The sequence below is a fragment of the Squalius cephalus genome, assembly GCF_949319135.1.
Source record: "Squalius cephalus genome assembly, chromosome: 1".
Taxonomy (NCBI): Eukaryota; Metazoa; Chordata; class Actinopteri; order Cypriniformes; family Leuciscidae; genus Squalius; species Squalius cephalus.
Window position 1 is genome coordinate 55194971 of NC_137122.1, and position 21799 is coordinate 55216769.

The 21799-nt window shown below is 42.2% G+C and overlaps 2 protein-coding genes across 2 annotated transcripts in view; both read right to left on the reverse strand.

Moving 5' to 3' along the window:
- Positions 1 to 21799, reverse strand: part of mcrip1 (MAPK regulated corepressor interacting protein 1) — a 362891-nt gene that overhangs the window by 246585 nt on the left and 94507 nt on the right. The window lies entirely within an intron of this gene.
- The window catches only part of LOC307166337 (uncharacterized protein), a gene marked incomplete at both ends in the record, with an annotated part of 60468 nt that continues 54596 nt past the window's right edge, over positions 15928 to 21799 (reverse strand). Inside the window, 6 exons of the mRNA XM_079884636.1 lie at positions 15928 to 16219; positions 16324 to 16495; positions 17374 to 17647; positions 19289 to 19434; positions 19523 to 19791; positions 19889 to 20051. Of these exons, the coding sequence (XP_079740762.1) occupies positions 15928 to 16219; positions 16324 to 16495; positions 17374 to 17647; positions 19289 to 19434; positions 19523 to 19791; positions 19889 to 20051 (1316 nt within the window). The remainder of the gene's footprint in view (positions 16220 to 16323; positions 16496 to 17373; positions 17648 to 19288; positions 19435 to 19522; positions 19792 to 19888; positions 20052 to 21799) is intronic.

The window sequence follows — 21799 nt, forward strand, 5'->3', positions numbered from 1 at the left end:
CATGACCTCACAGAGAGAGTCTAGAGACAAGAGGGGGATTCCCTCCGTCCTTATATGGTCGCGCCAGCAGACGCGAATATGACATCACATAGACAGGGTGGGGAACCTGAACTGAATGTGGGAAATGTGGGTCTTACACAATTCTGCCCATAAGACAGTCGGTAGCGCGTTGCGCATGCGATTTCAGTGTTCTAGTTAGACAGCTGAATCTATTACACCGATAGTAGCTTAGCCTGCAAGGCGGGAACTTCTAGGTTGTAAAACCTGATAAATGTAGACGGCGAGGCCCAGCCTGCCGCCGTACATATATCCTGTAAGGAAATCCCGCTGGACCAAGCCCACGAGGAGGCAACGCCCCTCGTGGAGTGCGCTCTGACTCCCAACGGGCACTGAATGCCCTTGACAGTATAAGCCAGCGCTATGGCGTCAACTATCCATCTGGATAAGCTCTGTTTCGAAACAGCCATTCCCTTGGAACGTCCACTGAACGAGACAAAGAGCTGCTCAGTCTGTCTGAAGACAGCGGAGCGGGAAACGTAAGCTCTTAAAGCCCTAACAGGGCAAAGAAAACTTGAGTCCCCTTCCTCACTTGACCCCGGCAGGGCAGACAGGGAGATAACCTGAGCCCGAAACGGCGTGTTGAGGGACTTTGGCACATAGCCATGCTTAGGTTTGAGTATGACTTTAGAGTCATTAGGTCCAAACTCTAAGCACGCTGGGCTCACGGAGAGCGCGTGCAGGTCGCCTATGCGCTTCACCGAAGCGAGAGCCATCAAAAACACTGTTTTGAAAGACAAATGTTTGAGGCTAATAGATTGGACAGGCTCGAAAGGGGCATCTTTCATGGCCGCCAAGACTGTAGAAAGGTCCCACATAGGAACTGAAGGAGGTCTGGGTGGATTCAGCCTCCTAGCTCCCCTGAGGAAGCGGATGACTAAATCGTTCCTTCCTAGTGACTGACCCAGCGTCGATCCGGAGAACGCTGTAATAGCCGCCACGTAAACTTTGAGCGTGGAAGGGGATCTACCCTTACCCAACAGCTCCTGTAGGAAGGAGAGAACCTCCGTCACCTCACAATCGAGAGGTGATAGGCTCCGAGCTGTACACCAGCCGGAGAAAACCGACCACTTTGAGGCATAAAGCCGCCGAGTCGACGGCGCTCTGGCCTGAGTGATGGTATTTATTACTCCCTCTGCGAGGTCAACGGATATCCGTTGAGCGCCCACACATGAAGGGACCACAGCTCCGGGTGTGGGTGCCAAATCGAGCCCCCGGCCTGCGAGAGGAGATCTCTCCTCAATGGCACTGGCCATGGAGCGAAGTCTGCTAGCTGCATCAGGACTGGAAACCATGCTTGGTTCTTCCAGAACGGTGCTACAAGCAGCACTGGGCATTCTGTTTCCCTGACCCGCTCTAACACCTGTGGCAGGAGGGAGACGGGGGGGAAAGCGTATAGCGGGCAGCGCGGCCACATCTGGGACAGCGCGCTGTCGTTCTTGGAAAAGAACACGGGGCAATGAGCGTTTTCGCGGGACGCGAATAGGTCGACCTCCGCTCTGCCGAATCTCTCCCACAGCAGCCGGACTGTTTGTGGGTGTAGAGACCATTCGCCCAGGGGAATGTTGTTCCTGGACAGTCTGTCTGGGCCCACATTCTGGAGCCCAGGCACGTGCACTGCCCTCAGCGAGCGCAAATTGTGCTGAGCCCATATTAGGAGGCGTTTCGCCAGCCTGTACAGGGATGTGGATTTCAGACCGCCCTGGCGATTTATATAGGACACCACGGCCGTGTTGTCCGAACGGACTACGACGTGTTGGTCCTTGATATGGGGACAAAAACGCGTCAGCGCGTTGTGCACTGCCAGCATTTCCAGGCAGTTGATGTGTTGGAGCTTTTCTCGTTCCGACCACAGGCCGAAGAACGGTCTGCCCTCGAGCAGCGCTCCCCATCCCGAGGTGGATGCGTCTGTCGACACCATCCTCACTCTCGAGGAAGTCCCCAGGCTTACACCTGATTGGTACCAGCCTTCCGCCAACCAAGGTATCAGTGCTGTCACACAGCTTTGATTGACCTTGAGGCGTAACCGGCCGGACACCCACGCTCCGCGCGGCACTCGCGCTTTCAACCAGAACTGCAGCGGGCGCATGCGGAGCAAGCCCAGCTGGAGAACTGATGATGCTGAGGCCATGAGACCCAGCATCCTTTGAAACTTCCTGAGCGGGGTGAAAACGCCGCGGCGGAAAAACTTCGCCGCGCGCTGAATGTGCAGCACGCGCTGTGGTGACAGCCGCGCCGTCATAGACTGCGAGTCCAGAACAATACCCAGAAACGAAATCGTTTGACTGGGGTTCAGTGAACTCTTCGCCCAATTGACCGTGATACCAAGATTCTCGAGGTGATCGAGTAAAATGGTTCTGTGCTCCACGAGCTGAGATCGTGATTGAGCTAGGATCAACCAGTCGTCCAAATAGTTCAGCACTCGCATGCCTCTGAGTCTGAGGGGAGCGAGCGCTGCGTCCATGCATTTCGTAAATGTACGAGGTGCCAGGGACAAGCCGAAGGGCAGGACTGTATACTGGTATGTCTGACCCTCGAAGGCGAATCTCAAGTATCGCCTGTGATGTGACGCTATCTGTATTTGAAAATACGCGTCCTTCAGATCTATCGACATGAACCAGTCTTCTCGGCGAACATGCGCGAGAATTTTGCTGGTCGTGAGCATTTTGAAACTGCGTTTCACTAATACTCTGTTTAGCCGTCTTAGATCCAGAATGGGTCTGATACCTCCGTCCTTTTTGGGGACTAGAAAGTATCTGCTGTATAGTCCCCCTTCGCTTTGAGCTCGGGGAACACGCTCTATCGCCCCTTTGCTTATCAGTTTTGATATTTCGGCGCGAAGTAGGTGTGCTACTTCTGAAACCACCGTAGTTTGGACGCGCGCTGTGAAGCGGGGAGGGCGTCGACAAAACTGTAGCGAGAAGCCTCTCTTTATAATGCCTAGCACCCAGTCCGAAACCCCTGGAAGCACTGCCCATGCTTCTGCATGGCTGGCTAAGGGCTGGATGCGAAGCGCGCTCTGTTCGCCGTGTGACAGAGGCGCTTCGGGGGGCACTAACGTAGGCATTATGCCTGTGGCATTCGAGGCGGGGGGCGCGCTTATTATAGCGGGCAGAGCGCTCGTCCTCGACCTTACTACAGCGCTTGACTGAGTGAGGGAGGGCTGAGCGGGTCCCGTGGGACTCATGTTTGCGAGTAAATGTGGGTGGGAAGCGGGCACATTCACTGCTTTGGGCGCGCTGTCTGACTGAGCAGAGCGAGCGCGCACAGGTCTCGTTTTTACAGAGAGCCTGTGGTGTGTGAGACATAGTGTTTGTGCGGGCACTTTCACTATGTTGGAAGCGCAATCGACCTGAGTCGATTTTATGTGCGCGAGCCCTAAGTGTAGGGCTGTGCTTGTGTGTAGAGATGGGCACTGAGGAGTGGGCATCGACACTACACTTATAGCACCATCGGCCGTGGCCGGGACACCAGAAAATACACTCTTTTCGGGATATATCTGGGTAGCCGTAAAAACGGCTTTTGTGTGCAGGCAAGCGGGCGGCTGAGCGGGCTTGCATCTTGCAGAAAACGCTGGAACAGTCGCAAGTCTTGGGACTGAAACAGCGGCGCGCTTGGGTGAGAGACCGGCCGCAGCGGGACTCACACACCTGCGCTTTCCTAGGCGTGCTAGGACTTCTTCGGGGCTTCCGGCTTCACCACAATCCTCGATCGCGGCCCGCGCGGAGCGGGGCGTTGGCTGTTAGAGCGAGAGCGGGGCCTGGAGCTGCGCTGCTGTCGCTGCTGTGAGGATGCGGCCGAAGGCGGGGGCTGAGGCTGAGAGCTCCGCTGAGTCTGTTTTCCACGACTCGCTGCAGAACCGGAGCGCTTCGGGAGGAAGTGCTTGAAGGCTTGAGACGCTTTCTGGGCTTCAGTAAATCTCTCCACGAACTCGGAGAGAGAAGAACCGAAAAGGCCAGCGGAAGACAGCGGGGCGTCGAGAAACGCGTTGCGCTCGGAATCAGCCATCTCCGTGAGCGTCAGCCATAGATGCCTCTCAGCAACAGTGGCGGAAGCCATACACTTTCCCATGGCTTGTGCAGCAGACTTGGTAGCGCGGAGTGTTAGATCTGAAGCGCTCCTCAAATCCGCGATGCAGATAGCCTCAGGTCCCATCTCGTCCAACTTACGGAGGAGATCACCCTGAAATATCTGTAGTGTAGCCATGGTGTGCAGCGCTGACGCGGCCTGCCCAGCGGCGGAGAAAATTCGCGCGAGCAGCGTGGACGTCATGCGGCAGGCTTTTGAAGGCAACACCGGTTTAGTCCGCCGTCCAGCAGAGGGCGGGCAAAGGTGGGTTGCTATCGCCTGTTCCACCGGCGGAAGTGAAAGGTAGCCTCGGTCTTTCGCATTATCCAGGGAGGAAAATGCTGGTGACACAGACGAGCGCGTTCGCGCAGAGAAGGGCGCGTTCCAGGCCTTCGCAACTTCTTCATGCAGCTCAGGAAGAAAAGGAGCGGGCTTTGAATCCGGAGAAGTGCGCTCACCAGGGAGGAAGCTACCATCCAGCCGGGTGCGAGAGGGGAGCTCCGGTGCAGACCACTCGAGGCCGAGGCTCGCCGCGGCCAGCGCGAGTACTCGCATGAGCTCTCTCTCGATGTTGGCTCTCGTAGTGGGCTTGCGGGCAGCAGGCGCGAGATCCTCAGAGCTCGCCCAGTCCTCGCTGCCTGAAGCTAGCAGAGAGCAGGAATCCTTTTCCCCCGACGCGGCCTCGGAACCGACTTCCTCTGATGAAGCGGCGGCAGACTGCGGGCGCTGAGCATCAGGAAGTGATTCAGGAGAAGCCGGTGAAGCAGGCGGGCGAACCGGCGAGCTTAGTCGGGCTGGAGCGGGTTCCGGGACCCGCTGCGAGCGGCGCTTCTTACGGCGCGGCAGCGCGGCGGGGAATGCAGGCTCTGAGAAGAATGCCAGGCGAGTCCGCAGAGTCACCATCGGCAAAAGCTCGCAGTGAGGGCAGCCGCCGTCAGCGAGCGCGAGCGCTGCATGGTCCTCACCCAGACAGGAGACGCAGACGACATGGTGGTCTCCCTCGGTGAGTGGGGCTCGGCACGAGCCGCATGAAGGCATCTTTAAAAAGACGCAGCTCTTTTAGGGGGTGAGTGTCGCAAGGCGAACACACACACACACACACACAAGAACAGTAGAAGGTAATGAAAGGATATGCGTCGGAAAGCGCAGCAGGTACGGCAGTAGAAGGCGGCGTTGGCCAGCGGCTTCAAGTGGCTCGTCCCGCTGAAGTGCTTGCCTCAGACGACGCTTGCTTCCTCGTGATCCAGCGATGCGTGCGCTTCGCTGAAGAGAAGAAAATCAAGTGAATCAGCCTTTTCGAGCTCCTTTTATAGAGGTTAGCCACACCCGTCTCGGCGGGAAATGGCAAGGAGGGCGCGAAGCGCCCTCATTGGCCTGACGTCATCTCAGGCCTCGCTCGATAGGCTTATGCAGTTGCCGCAGAGCAGCCAATGAGCGAGCAAGCCGTCTCGCCACAGCTGACTACTGCTGCAACGCGCTTTACATGTATGAAAATTAAGGATAATTTTTTGCTTCAGTATTTCGTGAAAAGAGACTTTTCCCGTAGCGTTTTGATAAAAACGCAGTACGAGAGGACTCTCGTAAGAGAACGTTAGTTAGCCTTAGCTTAACGTAACGTTAAGTGAAAATGGTTGAGATGCTAACGGACTTTTTTGAAGACACAACAAAGCCATTTCTATAAAGTAAATATTCAACGGAAGCTTGTCAATTACACGCAATAAAGGTGTCAGGGACGTTTGTATGTATTATTTGTGTGAATTTGTTGACTAAACTCACCTGAAAGCAGTGAAAACAACAGCGAGAGACGGGAGTTCTGCTGTTTGTCAGTTGATGATGATGACGTTTCCTCGTTTCCATCTGCTCTCGCGCAGCGCGCTCGCTCCAGTGTTTGAATGCGACTCGAATGTTCACGCGCACGCGGATTAAAACACTTCAAAGTCACGCAGCATTTAAATAAACGTCTAGAATTAAAACATATAACATCATTTAAAATACCATTAATATTAAATCATGAATTTTAAACTCATTGTGTAGTTCTATGGCCCATTCATGTGCAAGAAGTAGCCTATTAAAAGTTTTTTATTTTATTTTTGAAAAATTCAATTTACATTTAATGATACCTTGCGTTACAATACTAACGAATAGCTAATAAATGGCTAATACAAGAATAACTAAATGGCAAAAAAAAAAAAAAAAAAAAAAAATAATTCTGGGTTCCAATTAACTAGTGTATTATAATCAACTTAATCTATATTAACTTATTGTTTGTGTGTATGAATTATTATTATTATTATACTAAATAATAATAATAATAATAAGATGTTCATCAGCTTGGCCAGAATGGGAGACCAGCTAAAACCAGCTGACCACCAAATTGTCCAGGCTGGGAAACGAGCTTGATCATACACGCCAGGCTGGGAGACCAGCTAAAACCAGCTACTTCCATCTTAAACCAGCCAACCAGCTTTTTAGCTTGGTTTTAGCTGGATTTCTCGATTTTTCAGCAGGGAGGCCAGGTGTTGATGTTGACGAGGAAATCATAAAATAACTGGTTGCCAGTTACATGATTTAATGCAGTTGATAAATAAATTGTTTTGGCAAGAGGTTGTACCTCGATCCAAGTATCTTTTTAACAGAGTGTTTATAAACAGTTGTGAGAAAGTAGAATTTCAGTTCTACTGTGAAAGTTGTCACTTAAACATAGGATCAGTCCAGGAAATCAGTGACAAACAAATTATATATTAATATCATCAAACCAAAGAAAACACTAAATTTGTTGGAGACTTAATGGTTCATAATGGTGTCCAGTAGATACCAACATGTAACCTATAAGTTGCCAAAGGTGTTCTATTGGTCCTTAATGGTATCCAATAGAAAAAACATGCCACCAATAGAAGAAAGCAAATCACCAATAGAGACCCACTAGGACCATTACAGTTTCCATTAAAACCAATACAGACAAATAGACAAAACATGCCACCAATAGAAGAAAGTAAATTACCAATAGAGACCCACTAGGACCATTACAGTTTCCATTAAAACCAATACAGTTCTCTTTATAACCATTAAAACCATTAGCAATTCTGTAATGGTTTCTATTGTTTTTTTCAGCAGGGTACTAATCTATAAAACACAATCGGTCTACCAACCTTTTACTGTACTGTCAATTGATGTTGATATGCGCGAGGGAGAGAGAGCAATACAGCGCTCGTGTTGTTTGAAGGCGATGAGAGTGCGCGCGCGCGACCGGGGCTCTCGCTCTCTGCTTGTTCTTATGCGCCCTGTCCACTGATCTAAATAATTTGTTGTTGCGACGACTTGAACGATGAACTAATTCCCTCCCTCATTTTGATTTAACGAATTACAACGTGGCTACAATATAATAAAACGAGGGAACAAATTAGTATAACGTGCTGAGGTAGGCTATTATTATTATTAATTCGTGGCTACGAAACAATATTCACCTGAATATTCACCAATTCACAAAAATATAGGTCTTTACCTTTCACTATTTAATTAATAGTATCAAACTGTTTTTCTTACCTGTGAAGATAGCTTTTCAGTAAAGGCCGACTGTGTTCTCGTACAGCTTATTATTCCTTTTGCAAAGAAATTGCCATTTTTTAATAAGCAGGAAAAATTTCCGACTTTAAACAAATACCCATTTAAATGCTTAGGATGTTTGCGTTGTGAAAATGTACAGGGAGACTTTAGATTTAAAAACTGTGTCTCGTTAGGCAATGTTTTTTCAGTCAAATCAAAAAAAGCAGTTCTCGTACAGCTTTTTATTCCTTTTGCAAAGAAATTGCCGTTTTTTAATAAGCAGGAAAAATTTCCGACTTTAAACAAATACCCATTTAAATGCTTAGGATGTTTGCGTTGTGAAAATGTACAGGGAGATTTTAGATTTAAAAACTGTGTCTCTTTAGGCAATGTTTTTTCAGTCAAATCATAAAATTTCCTATTGATTCAATAGAACGCGTGAGCTCACTATAGGGAATACCAATATGGCGGCGCGGTGGCTTCACTGTTTATGACGTCATGAGCTATCCAGTCATTCTATATAGATCAGTGGTGTAGCTGCATATTTGTAGCCTACATGAGAATGCTTTGACGCGCTAACCACGGCTCGTGATGCACAAGGGAACGTCGGCCAATTCCACTGCGTTAAAACGTATAATTTGTTTTCATTCAAATTACTTTTAATATTTAAAAACAGACATTTTCAAATTCCAAAACTTGTAGAAGGTTCCTGTAAGACGGATTTACAAGTAAAATTTCCACAAGTCTTCCCTTCATTTTTAAATTGCTATTTTTAAATCTAAATTGAAAACTTATTTTTATTCCCTGGCATTTTAATGATCTCCTGATGCTGTTTCTGCCTGTTCTGTTTGGTTGTTTCTATGCTTTATTCTATTTGTTTTTACTTTGTTTAGCACTTTGGATAGCCCTGCTATGTTTAAATGTGCTTTATAAATAAAATGTACTTAATTACTTTCTTACTTTACTTCATGTAGGTACTGTATGTAGCCTGTATTCTGCAGAAAAATACTGTAATTCACTAAAAGGGTTTTTTCATGTTCAAAATGGCTGTAATATGTTCCTAGTGACTAGACTGGCTTACTACAGGTGAAATTGTCCAAATACCGCCCTTACCTATTTACAGTAAACAATATTTTTTTTAAACAAAAATTACTGTAATTAACCAAACAGGTTTTTGGTGACTTACTAAAGGTGAATAATGCAACATTTCACCTGACTATCACTAACGTACTACAACCTTTGGAACATGAATAGAAAAACAATTTACTGTAGCCTAGGCTAATTTAAAAAATCGTACTGTTCAATCGGGATATTGGCTGGACATAGCTACACTAGGCTAAGTCAGTCTGCCCACTAGGCATTTACCACAACCTTGGAAGTATTAATTTGAATGAATGACTGGACGTTTATATTTTTTGACTGTGAGTGGAATTTGCAGATGGTCCCTTTAGAAAATGCGGCGAATATCAAACCTAAAACGTACTTCACTGCGCTCTCGGACGGTTTCTCTCCCATACACATGCAAAGTTAAACGCAACTGCAGAATTTCACGTTAAGCTTCTTTTTACAGGCTCAGAAAGGGAAATGCCATTAACATGAAACGCCGCGCGTCGCGTTCATAGGCTCTTGTCTGTAGGCTCTATAGTTTTCCTCCCATAGAGCATATTATAAAGAAAAAGCTTAACGTCAATGCAGTAAGACGGTGATATTTAAACTCAGTAGCCTATACACCTTATTGAACATGCAACGCGCGATTGCACGTTAAGCGTTTTATAGTGGTTTTCTATGGGTGTTGTTCATAATCTGATGTAATCTGTTTGCCTCTATAAAGTATGCTTTATTAATAAGGTAGGCCTATATTGTGTACTAAATTTGGTGCTTCAATATCACTCTCATTAAGCGTCTTAAATGGGGAAGAACGCTTTATTATGCTGCCGTTGTCTGTTTTAGCAGACTACTGCCATCTAGTGGTAGCAGGTTTTCTCAGACATCTGTGTGTGGATCGTGCAAGCGAAACCTGCGAAATGAAAGTCTCAAAATCCAAATGAATCAAATAGGATCGACTCAGAAACGAGTCAATGAATGCACGCGTGTCACCTCATCCACAAATGCACATCTTACTTGTTGCATGCACAAATTCTGGCCTACATTAATACAAAATCGAGGTTTTGTATTGTCTCTATTTGTACAAAATGCTGCACATTCATGTGATTTTGGATTTTGCACACACAAGTTGTATTGTATTAGTTTAAATGTAGTGACGCACATTTGTGAATTTGTCAAATAGATGGGTAGTTGTGCACACATTAATAATTAGCACCAGGCCTATTCATTTGTAGTTGTTTGTGTGTGGGTTGTGAAATGCTTAAAAACCGCGAAAAGAAAGTCTCAAAATCCAAATGAATCAAATGAGATCGACTCAGAAAAGACGTCAATGAATGCACGCGTGTCACCTGATCCACACATGCACATCTTCTGTGTTGCATGCGCAAACTATGATACACTAATACAAAGGAAAACATTTGTATTCACAAAAATGTCTCTATTTGTACAAATTGTTTCACATTTATTCAATTTTGAATTTTGCACACGCAAGTTGAAAGGCATGGATAAAACATTTCTGCAACATGTATCAAGTTCATTAATAAGTGTGCTTACACGTGTTAATCTTTTTGAGACTATAATCATCCCATACCAAAGGGGATTATATTACTGATTTCTTGCTGATACAAAATTGAATATTGATATTTGAGTATTATATTGGAGTTTTGATTTAAGAGGATCCAAAGGTGATTTTCTGTGAAAGAAATTACACAACAGACATTTGAAAATTTCATTTAATTATTTTATTTATTTATTTTTACAATATTTCATTCTTTCATCTGTTTTTACTTTAAATAAAGTCACTTGTTAATTGATAAGAACTTACCTTTTTGTGATTTTATATAACAGCTTCTTAGAAAGACAATCACCTAATATCTTCATTTTAGTAGAGTGATTAGGAGGGGGAAAAGTAAGGAAGTAAATTAGTTAAGTCGAGAGACATATCATTAGAACCCGGTGCTCCGCCCATCAAAGAAGAGGGTAGGGGGCGCTACAAATCATGCAACATACTCTACCTTGTCTGTGGACATCGTTCATTCCAAAGCCGGTGCTAGATAAACAGCGAGCATGCGTGTGACAGTAGGCTGCGGTAGGCTAAATGATTTACGACAGTGGTAATAGACAAATGGACAATTTGACAGCCTCATGTGACAGGAAGGAAGTGAATACATTTTTTTTCTTTTCTTGAAATCCTTTATTTGGTTGTTTGCTTGCATGTCATTGAGACTTTAAACATGATAACATCTAGAAAAATACTTACAAAAGGAAAATGACAACTATACACTGCGGCAACTTTAGTCCAGTGTTATTTTAGTATTATTTATTTATTTATATATAGGCTATTATACATTTTAATAACATTTGATTTACATTTACATTGCTATTTATATTTATGTTTTTTATATCAGAATGTTTCTGGATGTCATGACGTTTTGTCACTAACCTCTGTGAATTCTGTCTTCATAGAAAACATATACAGTACACACTTAATTTGTTCAATTTGTTTGACACAAAATTCAAGAAATTAACCAGATTGTGAAACACAACATTGCAAAACTACAAGATATTTGAAGGAAAACACCATCTATTTTATGTTTCAGACAGCAAGAAAACTCAACATCAAATATCTTCATAATCTCTAGATATTATGAGAAATTTTATCCATAAGAGACCATTGCATACCATGTCCGGGTTGCAAATTGTGCATAAACCAAAATTCTTTTTATGAATATGGTCCATTTCGAAGTGTTTAAATCCAAACAAACAATATTCGTAGATTCTCCTCTTCTCCTGTATTGTTTTGTGCTTGCACAGCGTCATGCAGCACGTAGACTCTGATCAGAGGCGCCGGCGCCGCTGGTTCCATGGCACGCAGTTTGTAGGCTATATTAGCTAATGTCGCAATCATTTTTTAACTTTTTGAAGTTTAATTACAATTCTTATAAAGTCATTATCGAGTCATGCGGTATGACACTGATTTAATTTAGAGTATTCGTTCTCAATTCAAAGTCACATATCGGCCGAAAAAAAATCACAACACAGGAAAACCCTGATTGTGTTATTATGCATTACATTGTTACATCAGAAACGAGGACACAATATGCAAGTAAAAAGCTCTTTATTAATAGTCAATAATGATGATGATGATGATGATGATGAATAATCCGGGTGATGCAGGCGGTGGCGCAGGGACTTTGATGGTCAGACACGGAGTGATGGATGAAGTGCAGCGTGCTCTGATGAGTGATGACGTGATCCAGACATGAAACGTAATCCAACAAGACGCGAAACCGGAACACAGGAACTCAAGACGGGACACGAGGCACGGGAACGGGGTCAGACAACACAGAGACTTCATGCAACGATCTGACAAAGGAGATGAGAAAGTGGTGAGCATTTATAGGAGATGAGATGAGTGGCAGCTGGTGATGATGAGTGATTGCAGCTGGATACTGATCAACAGTAACGATCCGGACACACCCACTCACACACATGTAAACAACAAAGCACGAGACTAGAGAGAGACATTGGATCTATGAACCGTGACATACATTCATTCAGCCACAGTGCATTGTAATGACATCGAACCTGGGCTGTCCTAACACTGGAAGATGGTACCAAAATCTAGCGCTGCAAAAACTCGCTAATTAAAGAAAAAAAAGGAATATAAATTAACTCAACTTACCATATGCTTATTTTTAGTTGGAAAACAGAAGCTCACTCTTCTTAGTCCGGTTGTTGAGAAGCATGGGCGAACTGTTAATTATTCAAAAGCAAGCCGAAAGATATAATTAGAAATTTTGAGTGACAGACAATTAGAAGGGTGGGGGCACATTGGGGGGCCAATCAGTTTTCAGGAGGGGCCAGTGCCCCCATGGGCCCTCCCCTGTCTACGCCACTGAAAAAGGCCTCAATGATAAACCATATTTCCACATCAGAACTGCACAATGTCTCTCACTGTATAGGCTACTGGCAGCACCATCCATCCCTAATGTAGACACCGCCTCTTGTCTTCCCCGAGTTTTCATCCCTGTCTGCTCGAACAAGGGAAAACCCTTCAAGTTCAACCTCTGAGCTAGGGACATGACGGTGGAGCCAGGTCTCTGTAAACACTATCAAGCACGAGTCGCGATACTCAAGCGCAAGTTTATGTGCAGCTCCTCTATTTTGTTACTTAAAGACCGCACGTTGCTCAAAATCATGGACGGCAGACGTTTCGGAGACGGAGACGGTTTCCTCCTCTCTTTCCTCTTCTTCGGGGTCGTGTCGGATGAACACGCTTCCTTCTGACATCCTCAGGTATGTCCGTGGATAGCGTCGTCCTTGCAGGCCTCGGTAAAAGCAGCTCCGCTCTAGTGTAGCACAACGATAGCACGCAGACAGAGCGTGCAGGTGTCACTCGATTCAAAGCGAAAATCTCAGCTCCGATCAATACCAGCAACAAAAACTGCCAGAATCATCCTCATTATGATTAATTAATTAACTTAACTTGACAACTTTAACTTAAGACAGCACTTAATAACACGTAGACAACAGACAACAGCTGGCCAATGCACATGAGTCCGTGTTGCCAGCAGAGCAGCGCCACCATTAATCAGTGTTTTCATATCTCCTCTCACTTACCATGCGAGTTATGGCACACTTAGGTCATTGTGCTATTGAGCTTCCTGTTGCTGGCATATATAACACTGACACTTAAAAACAGGAATAAAATTACCTTTAATGTTTGTCCAGGAAGCTGAAAATACAGGTTGTGTGAGATGCTTCAGGAAGTATATTCTTTTGTTAATCTTTTGTCAGTATCTGTTAAACTGCACAGGCTCACATTTAGCAGCAATGACTGCAGAATATAAGCCACATTCTTTCCACATGCCTCTGCTTCTTGCCCAGGATGCTTCAAAGAAATGCACAAAACAGGTTTTTTTTTTTCAGCTTAATTTGTTATTTTAATTTAATATTTTTTACAACCTAAAAATACACATTCACATTTTAATAAAATTGATGAATTTTCCAAAGCACTTTTTAATTTATTTAACTTACAGTAATGTCCCAAGTGTGGTACAGCTTGAGGTACTTGTTGGTTAAGCTATGCTATAGTGAGTATTATAACTGAACCACTCAAATTGGGACATTTTCACAAAGTGCCATGCTGAATCACAACTACATGTTGTATCTGCTACAATGCAACTATATGTAAACTATATGCCTGCTTACATAAATTATTAGCTATGCACTTGTTTTAAGGTACAGTACTGCCAGAGAAAACCATGCAATGTAATAGTAGTTAGAACAACAGGCAACAGCTTCATGGTGTGAGATAATAGAGATCTCAAGAGTTCACATTTGTCAGAAGTAAAAATGAATTATGTGCTCCACAAAAGCTTTTGATGTCCTTCGGATGAGACGTTAAACCGAGGTCCTGACTCTCTGTGGTCACAAAAAATACCATGATGTCTTTCGAAAGAGTTGGGGTGTAACCCCGGCATCCTGGCCAAATTTGCCCCTTGGCCTCTGTCCATCATGGCCTCCTAATCATCCCCATATATACTGATTGGCTTCATCACTGTCTCCTCTCCACCAATAAGCTGGTGTGTGGTGGGCATTCTGGCACAATATGGCTGCCGTCGCATCATCCAGAAGATGCTGCACATTGGTGGACGTTGAGGAGATTCCCCCTTCTATGTAAAGTGCTTTGAGTGCAGAGAAAAGCACTATATAAATGTAAAGAATTAATTATTATTATTATTATTATTATAGTTAATGAAAAGTGGCCTTTTCTACTCAAAAGACTCAATTGATGCCTTGAAGAAAGATTTGGAAAGCTGCAAGTGAGAGGAACAGGACATAAAGCGTAAAAGAGACGGAAGAAGATACTTGTGACCCATTAGTGGCAGCTTGGGTTGAGTTGGTGCTGGTTGTAGTTGCGCTTGTGGAGCTTGTGGAGCTGGTGGCTTTTGGAGGGAAAGGGCCCACCACAGTTCTCAGGAATGATTCAAAGCTGGAGGTTTTAGTTAAGACCTGGATATCTTGACGGAGTGCAGAGCGGGATCTGTAACTTGTCAAAACAGCGGCATGGATCCATGACAGACCCTGCTTACACATCAGCGGACCCCCTTGATCACCCTGTGTGTGTGTGTGAGAGAGAGAGGCAAATCTTTACTGAATGTTCCAAAATTTACAAAAACATATATTTATCACTTATCACACTTGTCACAAATATATTTAAATAGAAAACAGCTTTTTTTAAATTGGGATAATTTCCCATTACTATTTTATCATAATAATTAATGTTACTGTTATACTTTATTTTAGATTAAATAAATGCAGCCCTGGTTAGTTTTATGGAAACAAGTTAATGAAATAGGCATCATGAACTAACAATGAACAACAATTTATGTTTTATGTTTTTTTGTTTAATGTTAATTTAGGATATACAATGTTCATTGTTAATTATTTTTTGTTCATAATTCATTAAGTAATGTTAATACAACTTGAAATGTATTAATATAGAATTTAATATGAATCTAACTTGATCTAAACATATTTTAGTTCAAGTTACCTAATGCATTAAATAATAATAAACTAAACCTTATTGTAAACTGTAAATATATTATATTTCCTTCCTGTTTTAAACAGAATTGACTTGCCTGCTGTAAGTTCAAAGAACTTGTGCAAATACTGTTGCTTTGTTGTTGTGAGTTTCCACAATCCACAATAGAGGTCTTGAATTCCTGAAGAGTTTGATTCACTATAAAAGAAGGAAAACAACTTAAAATTTGGAAGACATGGAAAAAGGATAAACATTATAATAATCTAATTTTAGCTGTTAGTGTAATGTTTCAAAGCATTCACACACACACACACACACACACACACCCTAACTCTAAACCTACCCATTACAGAAAACATTACTTATGATATATAAACTGTTTTCCTCATGGGGACCAAAAATATCCATTTTGTATATTCCCATATCCCCAAGTAGGGTTTTCCAGGACATGCACACGTCGGGTTCCATGTATTATGGGGACTTTCCATGTACAAAATGATTTTTACTTGCAATTTTACATTTTCAAAAAACATCACTTAGTATGATTTATAAGCTGTTCTCCTCATGGGGACCAAAAATGTCTTTGTGGGGACATTTTATCCCCATTACATAGGATTTACTCGAACCACACAAAACACACCTCCTCCTGCTCCTAAGCTCCATCCTGCCACCCAGCATTGAGTATTAGTGCTGAAGGTATTCTCTCCCACGTCCACACATATAGACTGAATGAAATTCGTAAGGTTTGGTGCAACGGCCAGCTGCAAGACTGCAACGTTGTCGCCTGAGGCATTGCTGATGGTGAGATTCGCCACTTTTATAGAGACCTCATTGGGGTTGGAGCCGTTCTGATTTATACGGCCCAGGATCACGGACCAATCAGAAGCATTGTTGGAGCTGGACAAAATTAAGAATTCCATTGAAAGAATTCCATTAAATCAAATAATTTTTATTTCTCTAATCAAAAGGCCTTTTTTTTTTTCATATTTAAGTGCCATTACCTGTTAAAACAGCTGGCAGAGCTCATGACAAACCGTTCAGCAATTAGCGTTCCTCCACAAACGTGACTGTTGTTAAACTGCAGACTGGCCATCCATGGCCATATGCCTGGAGACACAAGGGAGCTGCTTGCTCCTAAACGGGTGTTCAGATTGGCACTTCCACACACTACAGCTACAGGAACAGAGAGAAAGACAATGGATGCCGGGTTTTATCAGTCAAATGTTTCTTTGATCTTTGATTATGCTTTTTACTCTGCTTAAGTACATTTTTCAAGTGTCTGTACTTTATCAGAGGATTTTTCTCTGGAAAACTTTTACTTCACAACATTTCAAAGCATAATGTCGTACTTTTTAATGAAAGTTTTTCATTATTATTTAAGTTTTTAAGTATTATTTAGTATTTAAGTTTAATTAAATACTTGACTATAGTAAAAATACTTCACTATACTGTCAAACCTCTAGTTCCCAGACATCAGTATTTAAATGATACAGAAAAGATGAATCGCTGTCTGGCCAGCTGATATTTCAGCAAGGAGGTGAAGGTTAGGATCATGAATTTTCAGTAGTATTTCAGCACACCATAAGTGTATAATATACATATAATATATAGTGTTTATTATTATCCTAAGTCTGAAGTCACAAGCATAATGCTTTTTCATTAATACTTTTGACTGGCTCATTAAAATGAACTGGTTCATAAGTAATTTGTTTGTTCATTGTTGCATTTAGGAACTCTAATGAAATGATGATATCTGATGAAAGTGTTGCTAATTTTGAATGTGTTTTAAATGATTGTAGCTATTTTTTGTTGTTGTTGTTGTTGTTGTTGTTGTTGTTGCTATTGGGTCTGGAGCCCTGTGCCTATTTCATGCTTGAAAATGACTACATGAATGTCCTTCACTAGCAATATAAATATGTGTTTACCTGAATTTAAGTAAAAACACTTTGAAATCAAGTACACTTTTAATCCACAAAAGTCCTTGGACAAGTTGCCAAGTGAACAATGTATGCATGTTTTATTCAGGATCTTATAACTTGAAGGAACCTCACTTGGGACAGTTGTAGTTGGAGGGGCAGTAGTTGTCGTAATGGCAGGCACATCAGTACAGCTGGTGCTCAGGTCACTGTCAGTACCATTGGAGGTGAACGTAATGAAGCCTGGCTGGTTGGTGGTGATATGCTCATTGATCCAGTTCTGGTACTTAGAAACTCTGGCATACACACCAGGTAAGTTGGGTTCAGCACAACCTATGCCAAAGCTCACAACTCCAGACTGGATCCAGACCGAACCCTGTTTGCTGACCATAGGACCTCCAGAGTCACCCTGTAGGATGAAGAACAGGTTAGTGACATGCCAAGTAATCTGTTCTACACATCTATTCCAGTTGTAGTTCACAGCTGTTATATATAATATGAAGGAATAATGGGAAGATGGCATCCTTGTTATTGCATGTTTAAAGCGTCAAGTCAGTCTTATGTTAGGAAATGTCCTGAAGATTTTAGTGCTTCTCTTTTTATGGACGATCAACACTCGTCATTGAAAATTATACTGTTATGGTTGAAAGACTTGTCACATGAAAACTACAACAAGACAATGACCACACACACGTGTGTCTATACCTGGGGTTTTCAAACAAAAAAGTAAAGAATATTCTAGTGAGAGGAAAATGAGGGGGGGAAAGATTTTACAAAATGTAAGTAAAAAAACTTAATACAATATTTTCCAGAGAATATTTTTCAAATTTTGCATTAGCTTTAGTAAACTAACAATATAAAAGCCAATTATTTATTTTTGCCAACAACAAAATCACACTTTTTCTCACATAGTATGTGGTATTATAGTATTGTATGAATATACTGTATATATAGCTGTATTTATATTTAAGGAATGGGGGATCGTCCTTATCTGTTCATCTGTAAACTTCTTCATTGTTCAGTTGCAATTTTCAGTTATGAGTTAATTTCACCTAGCTGTATAAAAAACAATTATTTAATTTTGCAAACAAAATATTGCCTTTATACCACACAGTTTCTCACACAGTATACTTGGGTCTTTTATGAAAATATAAAAATGTTTGGCTGCCTTTGGAAGGGGATCATAATATTTGGGGGTCATTGGCATTAAAAAGTTTCAGAAGCCCTGGTCTATAAAACAATCTCACGTCTTCTTCATCACAGTACAAACAATATATATATATATATTACATTTCTGCTTGTAAAACTAATATAAAATATAATATACTAAGTCATTGACTGTGCAGGGAAGTTCCCTTTCAGTCGCTCACGTTCGACGTGGTCGTACGTTACGACTGATTGAGATCACGCTTAGGGAGCCTGTCATCTTCGAGTATTGTTCAAATGAGCCAATGTACATTGGCGTGCGTGAATTGCATCTCGCGCTCCGCCCCGCAGCTCGGGTATAAAGACGGAAGCGGATGCACGCACCACTTGTCTTTCGCTTCGGAGCCGATCGACTTCGATGTCTCTGAAGAGTGCTGTTGTTTACAACGAGCGAGTGTGTCGGTGTTCTTCTATGAAGACTCTCCCAGTGCAGTGTGAGTGCAGCGGTGATCGCGAGCTTTGAGCTCTCAACTGCTGTTTTAACAGCATCAATTTTCTGTGTTGTTGACGGCTGGTTAGAGGGCGAAAAAGTGAGTGCTTCACTGTTTCAGTTCACTGTTCAGTGTTGCCGCGGTCATTCCCCTGTGTGCTCCGGCACTGGTTCTCAGCTCACCGCCCCAGTGCCTTTCTTTCCCGAAGTGCATGGAGAGCTTACCAGGTAGTGGACGGCACCTTTCTCTGCCAGAAACTGCCCGAATAGCTTTCCCCCCTCACTACCCTTGACGGAGGAACAGTGAAGGGTTGCGAGGCTATACCTCCAATGGAGTGGTCTGTCGCAAATGCAATATCAGCAGCACATTAAAACTATATGAAGTAACACAAACAGAAGTATTGGAGTTGTTACCTGACAGGAGTCTTTGCCCCCTTCCAATAGTCCAGCACATATCATGTTGTCTGTGATTGTTGAGACACTATAAAGACACTTACACTGCCTGTTTCCAACAATAGGCACATCCACTTCCTGTAGAGTTTGCGGTGAAGGCAGGGGAGCTGAGAAACACATAAAATGATAAAATATACGTCAACTATTGCGATAGTACAGTATCTCTCATCGAGGTTAGTTAAATTAAATACGTACTGCTTGAATGAATCGTTCCCCATCCTGTGACCCAGCTGGAGGTTCGGTTGAAGAACACACTGTTTGAGGAAGCCAGACAGACCGGACTGATAAAGTCAGTAAAATTCACTGGTGAAGCCAGTTGCAGAAGAGTGATGTCGTTATCGTTAGTGCTGCTATCGTAGTTTGGGTGTTTTATGATCCTAGAGACACCTATGGACACCTCATCTGCATTTGTTCCTTCCTGAGTCTGTCGGCCCAGGTACACAATTAGGCCAGAGGTTGAAACACTGGAATATGATAGAAAAGGAAGTTTTAAGCATTCTCCACATCAATTGAATGATTTTTTAAAAAAAATGATTGCAAGGGTTGGTTTATTATAATTACCTGTTAAAGCAGTGAGCTGCTGTCAGAACCCATTGATTGTTGATGAGGGATCCACCACAAAAATGTCTCCCGCTCCTATGAAGGCTGACCTGCCATGGCCAAGCCCCAGCAGGTGCATTCAGTCCCCCCACTATCCTTGTGTTGAAACGTGCTTTGCCACACACTGACAATGGACAAGGTAAAGAAAACAAATTTTAGACAAACAGTTGGTCATTTTTAATGGAATTTGGCTACTTAAATTGTGCACAGCAGAGGCAGACAGTAGTGAAGTATTTTTACTCTGCTTAAGTAAAGTTTTAAAAGTGTCTGTACTTTATCAGAGTGTTTTTCTTTGGAAAACTTTTACTTCACAACATTCCAAAGCATAATGTCGTACTTTTTACTGCACTATGTTTCATATTGAATTTCATTTAATACTTAATTACATTGGAAATCTAGTACTTTCTTTTTTTTCTCAAGTAAAAGCAATTGAAAGTTTTACTTGAGTACAAGCAAGAAAGTACACAACTTCTAATGTTCTTAAGTATCAAAGGTAAAAAAAATAAAAAAATAAAACAAATTGACCATGGACTTTTATTTATGAAATGTAGTGCAGTAAAAAGTACGACATTATGATTTGGAATGGTGTGAAGTAAAAGTTTCCAGAGAAAAACACTGATAAAGTACAGACACTTGAAAAATGTACTTGACTAAAGTAAAAAATACTTCACCACTGTCAAACCTCTAGTTCCCAGACATCAGTATTTAAATGATACAGAAAAGATGAATCGCTGTCTGGCCAACTGATATTTCAGCAAGGAGGTGAAGGTTAGGATCATGAATTTTCAGTAGTATTTCAGCACACCGTAAGTGTATATTTACATATTATACATTATAGTATATGGGCCATTCTACAGAATTGGTGCAAAGTCAGAGTTGGAAACATCTTGAAATTTTTTTGTTTTTTCCCACAAATTTTGCATGTATGCAAATTGTATAATATCCAAGGTATGCTTTTCTAGTAATTGTGCAGTTAATTCTCATATTGTATTTTCAGAAAATGCTGGAATATTTTCCTTCTCCCCAAATTTGTCACTACCGAAACACAATATTAAATAATTTATTAAGAAGGCTTATAATGACCTATTAAGATTTTGTTTACATCTACCTTATAAATATATATTTTTTCTATTTTTAAAAAATATTTTTACTGGTTAAATCAATAAAGATTATAATTTTAATAATATTTTAAGTGTGATTTATGAGATTTGTTGTATTTTGAACCCAATCTTTCTTTGTAGAAGGCATAAAGTTTATCGTACTGATTTCAAAGTTAAGGATTCATTAGTATTAATATGCATTGAACCAAACACTATCATAACATCTTAGTTGATAATTCAATATACTTTATTTTTGACAAAACATCCCATGTTACGGTAGTGACTGCACATTTTTGGTAGTGACAGTAATGTTTTGGTAGTGAAAATTAGTTTGCCATGGCTGAATCAGACTGTCCACATTTTATGTTAATATAAATAAATAACTATGATGCACATATGCAGTCAGTACATATAGCAGACACACATCTGACAGTAAATATCTTATAAGAACACCTAGAGCTATTCTATATTTTGGGTCTTGAGGTGCAAGTGAGAAGAGGTATGCTCATAGATTTTTCTTCCTAAAAAAACAACAACTTACAATGTAGACTCAGAACCACTTTGTTTTATTTTCACATTTTCAACATTTTGTTTATGAGTCATTCAGATAAATCTCCAGAACCACTGAACTCTCTGTCTGTGTGTGTGTGTGTGTGTGTGTGTGTGTGTGTGTGTGTGTGTGTGTGTGTGTGTGTGTGTGTGTGTGTGTACTGGTGTCTGATCACCCTCACTGGAAGTGCTAGGTGGTGTGGAAGCCCTGCAAAATGTCTCC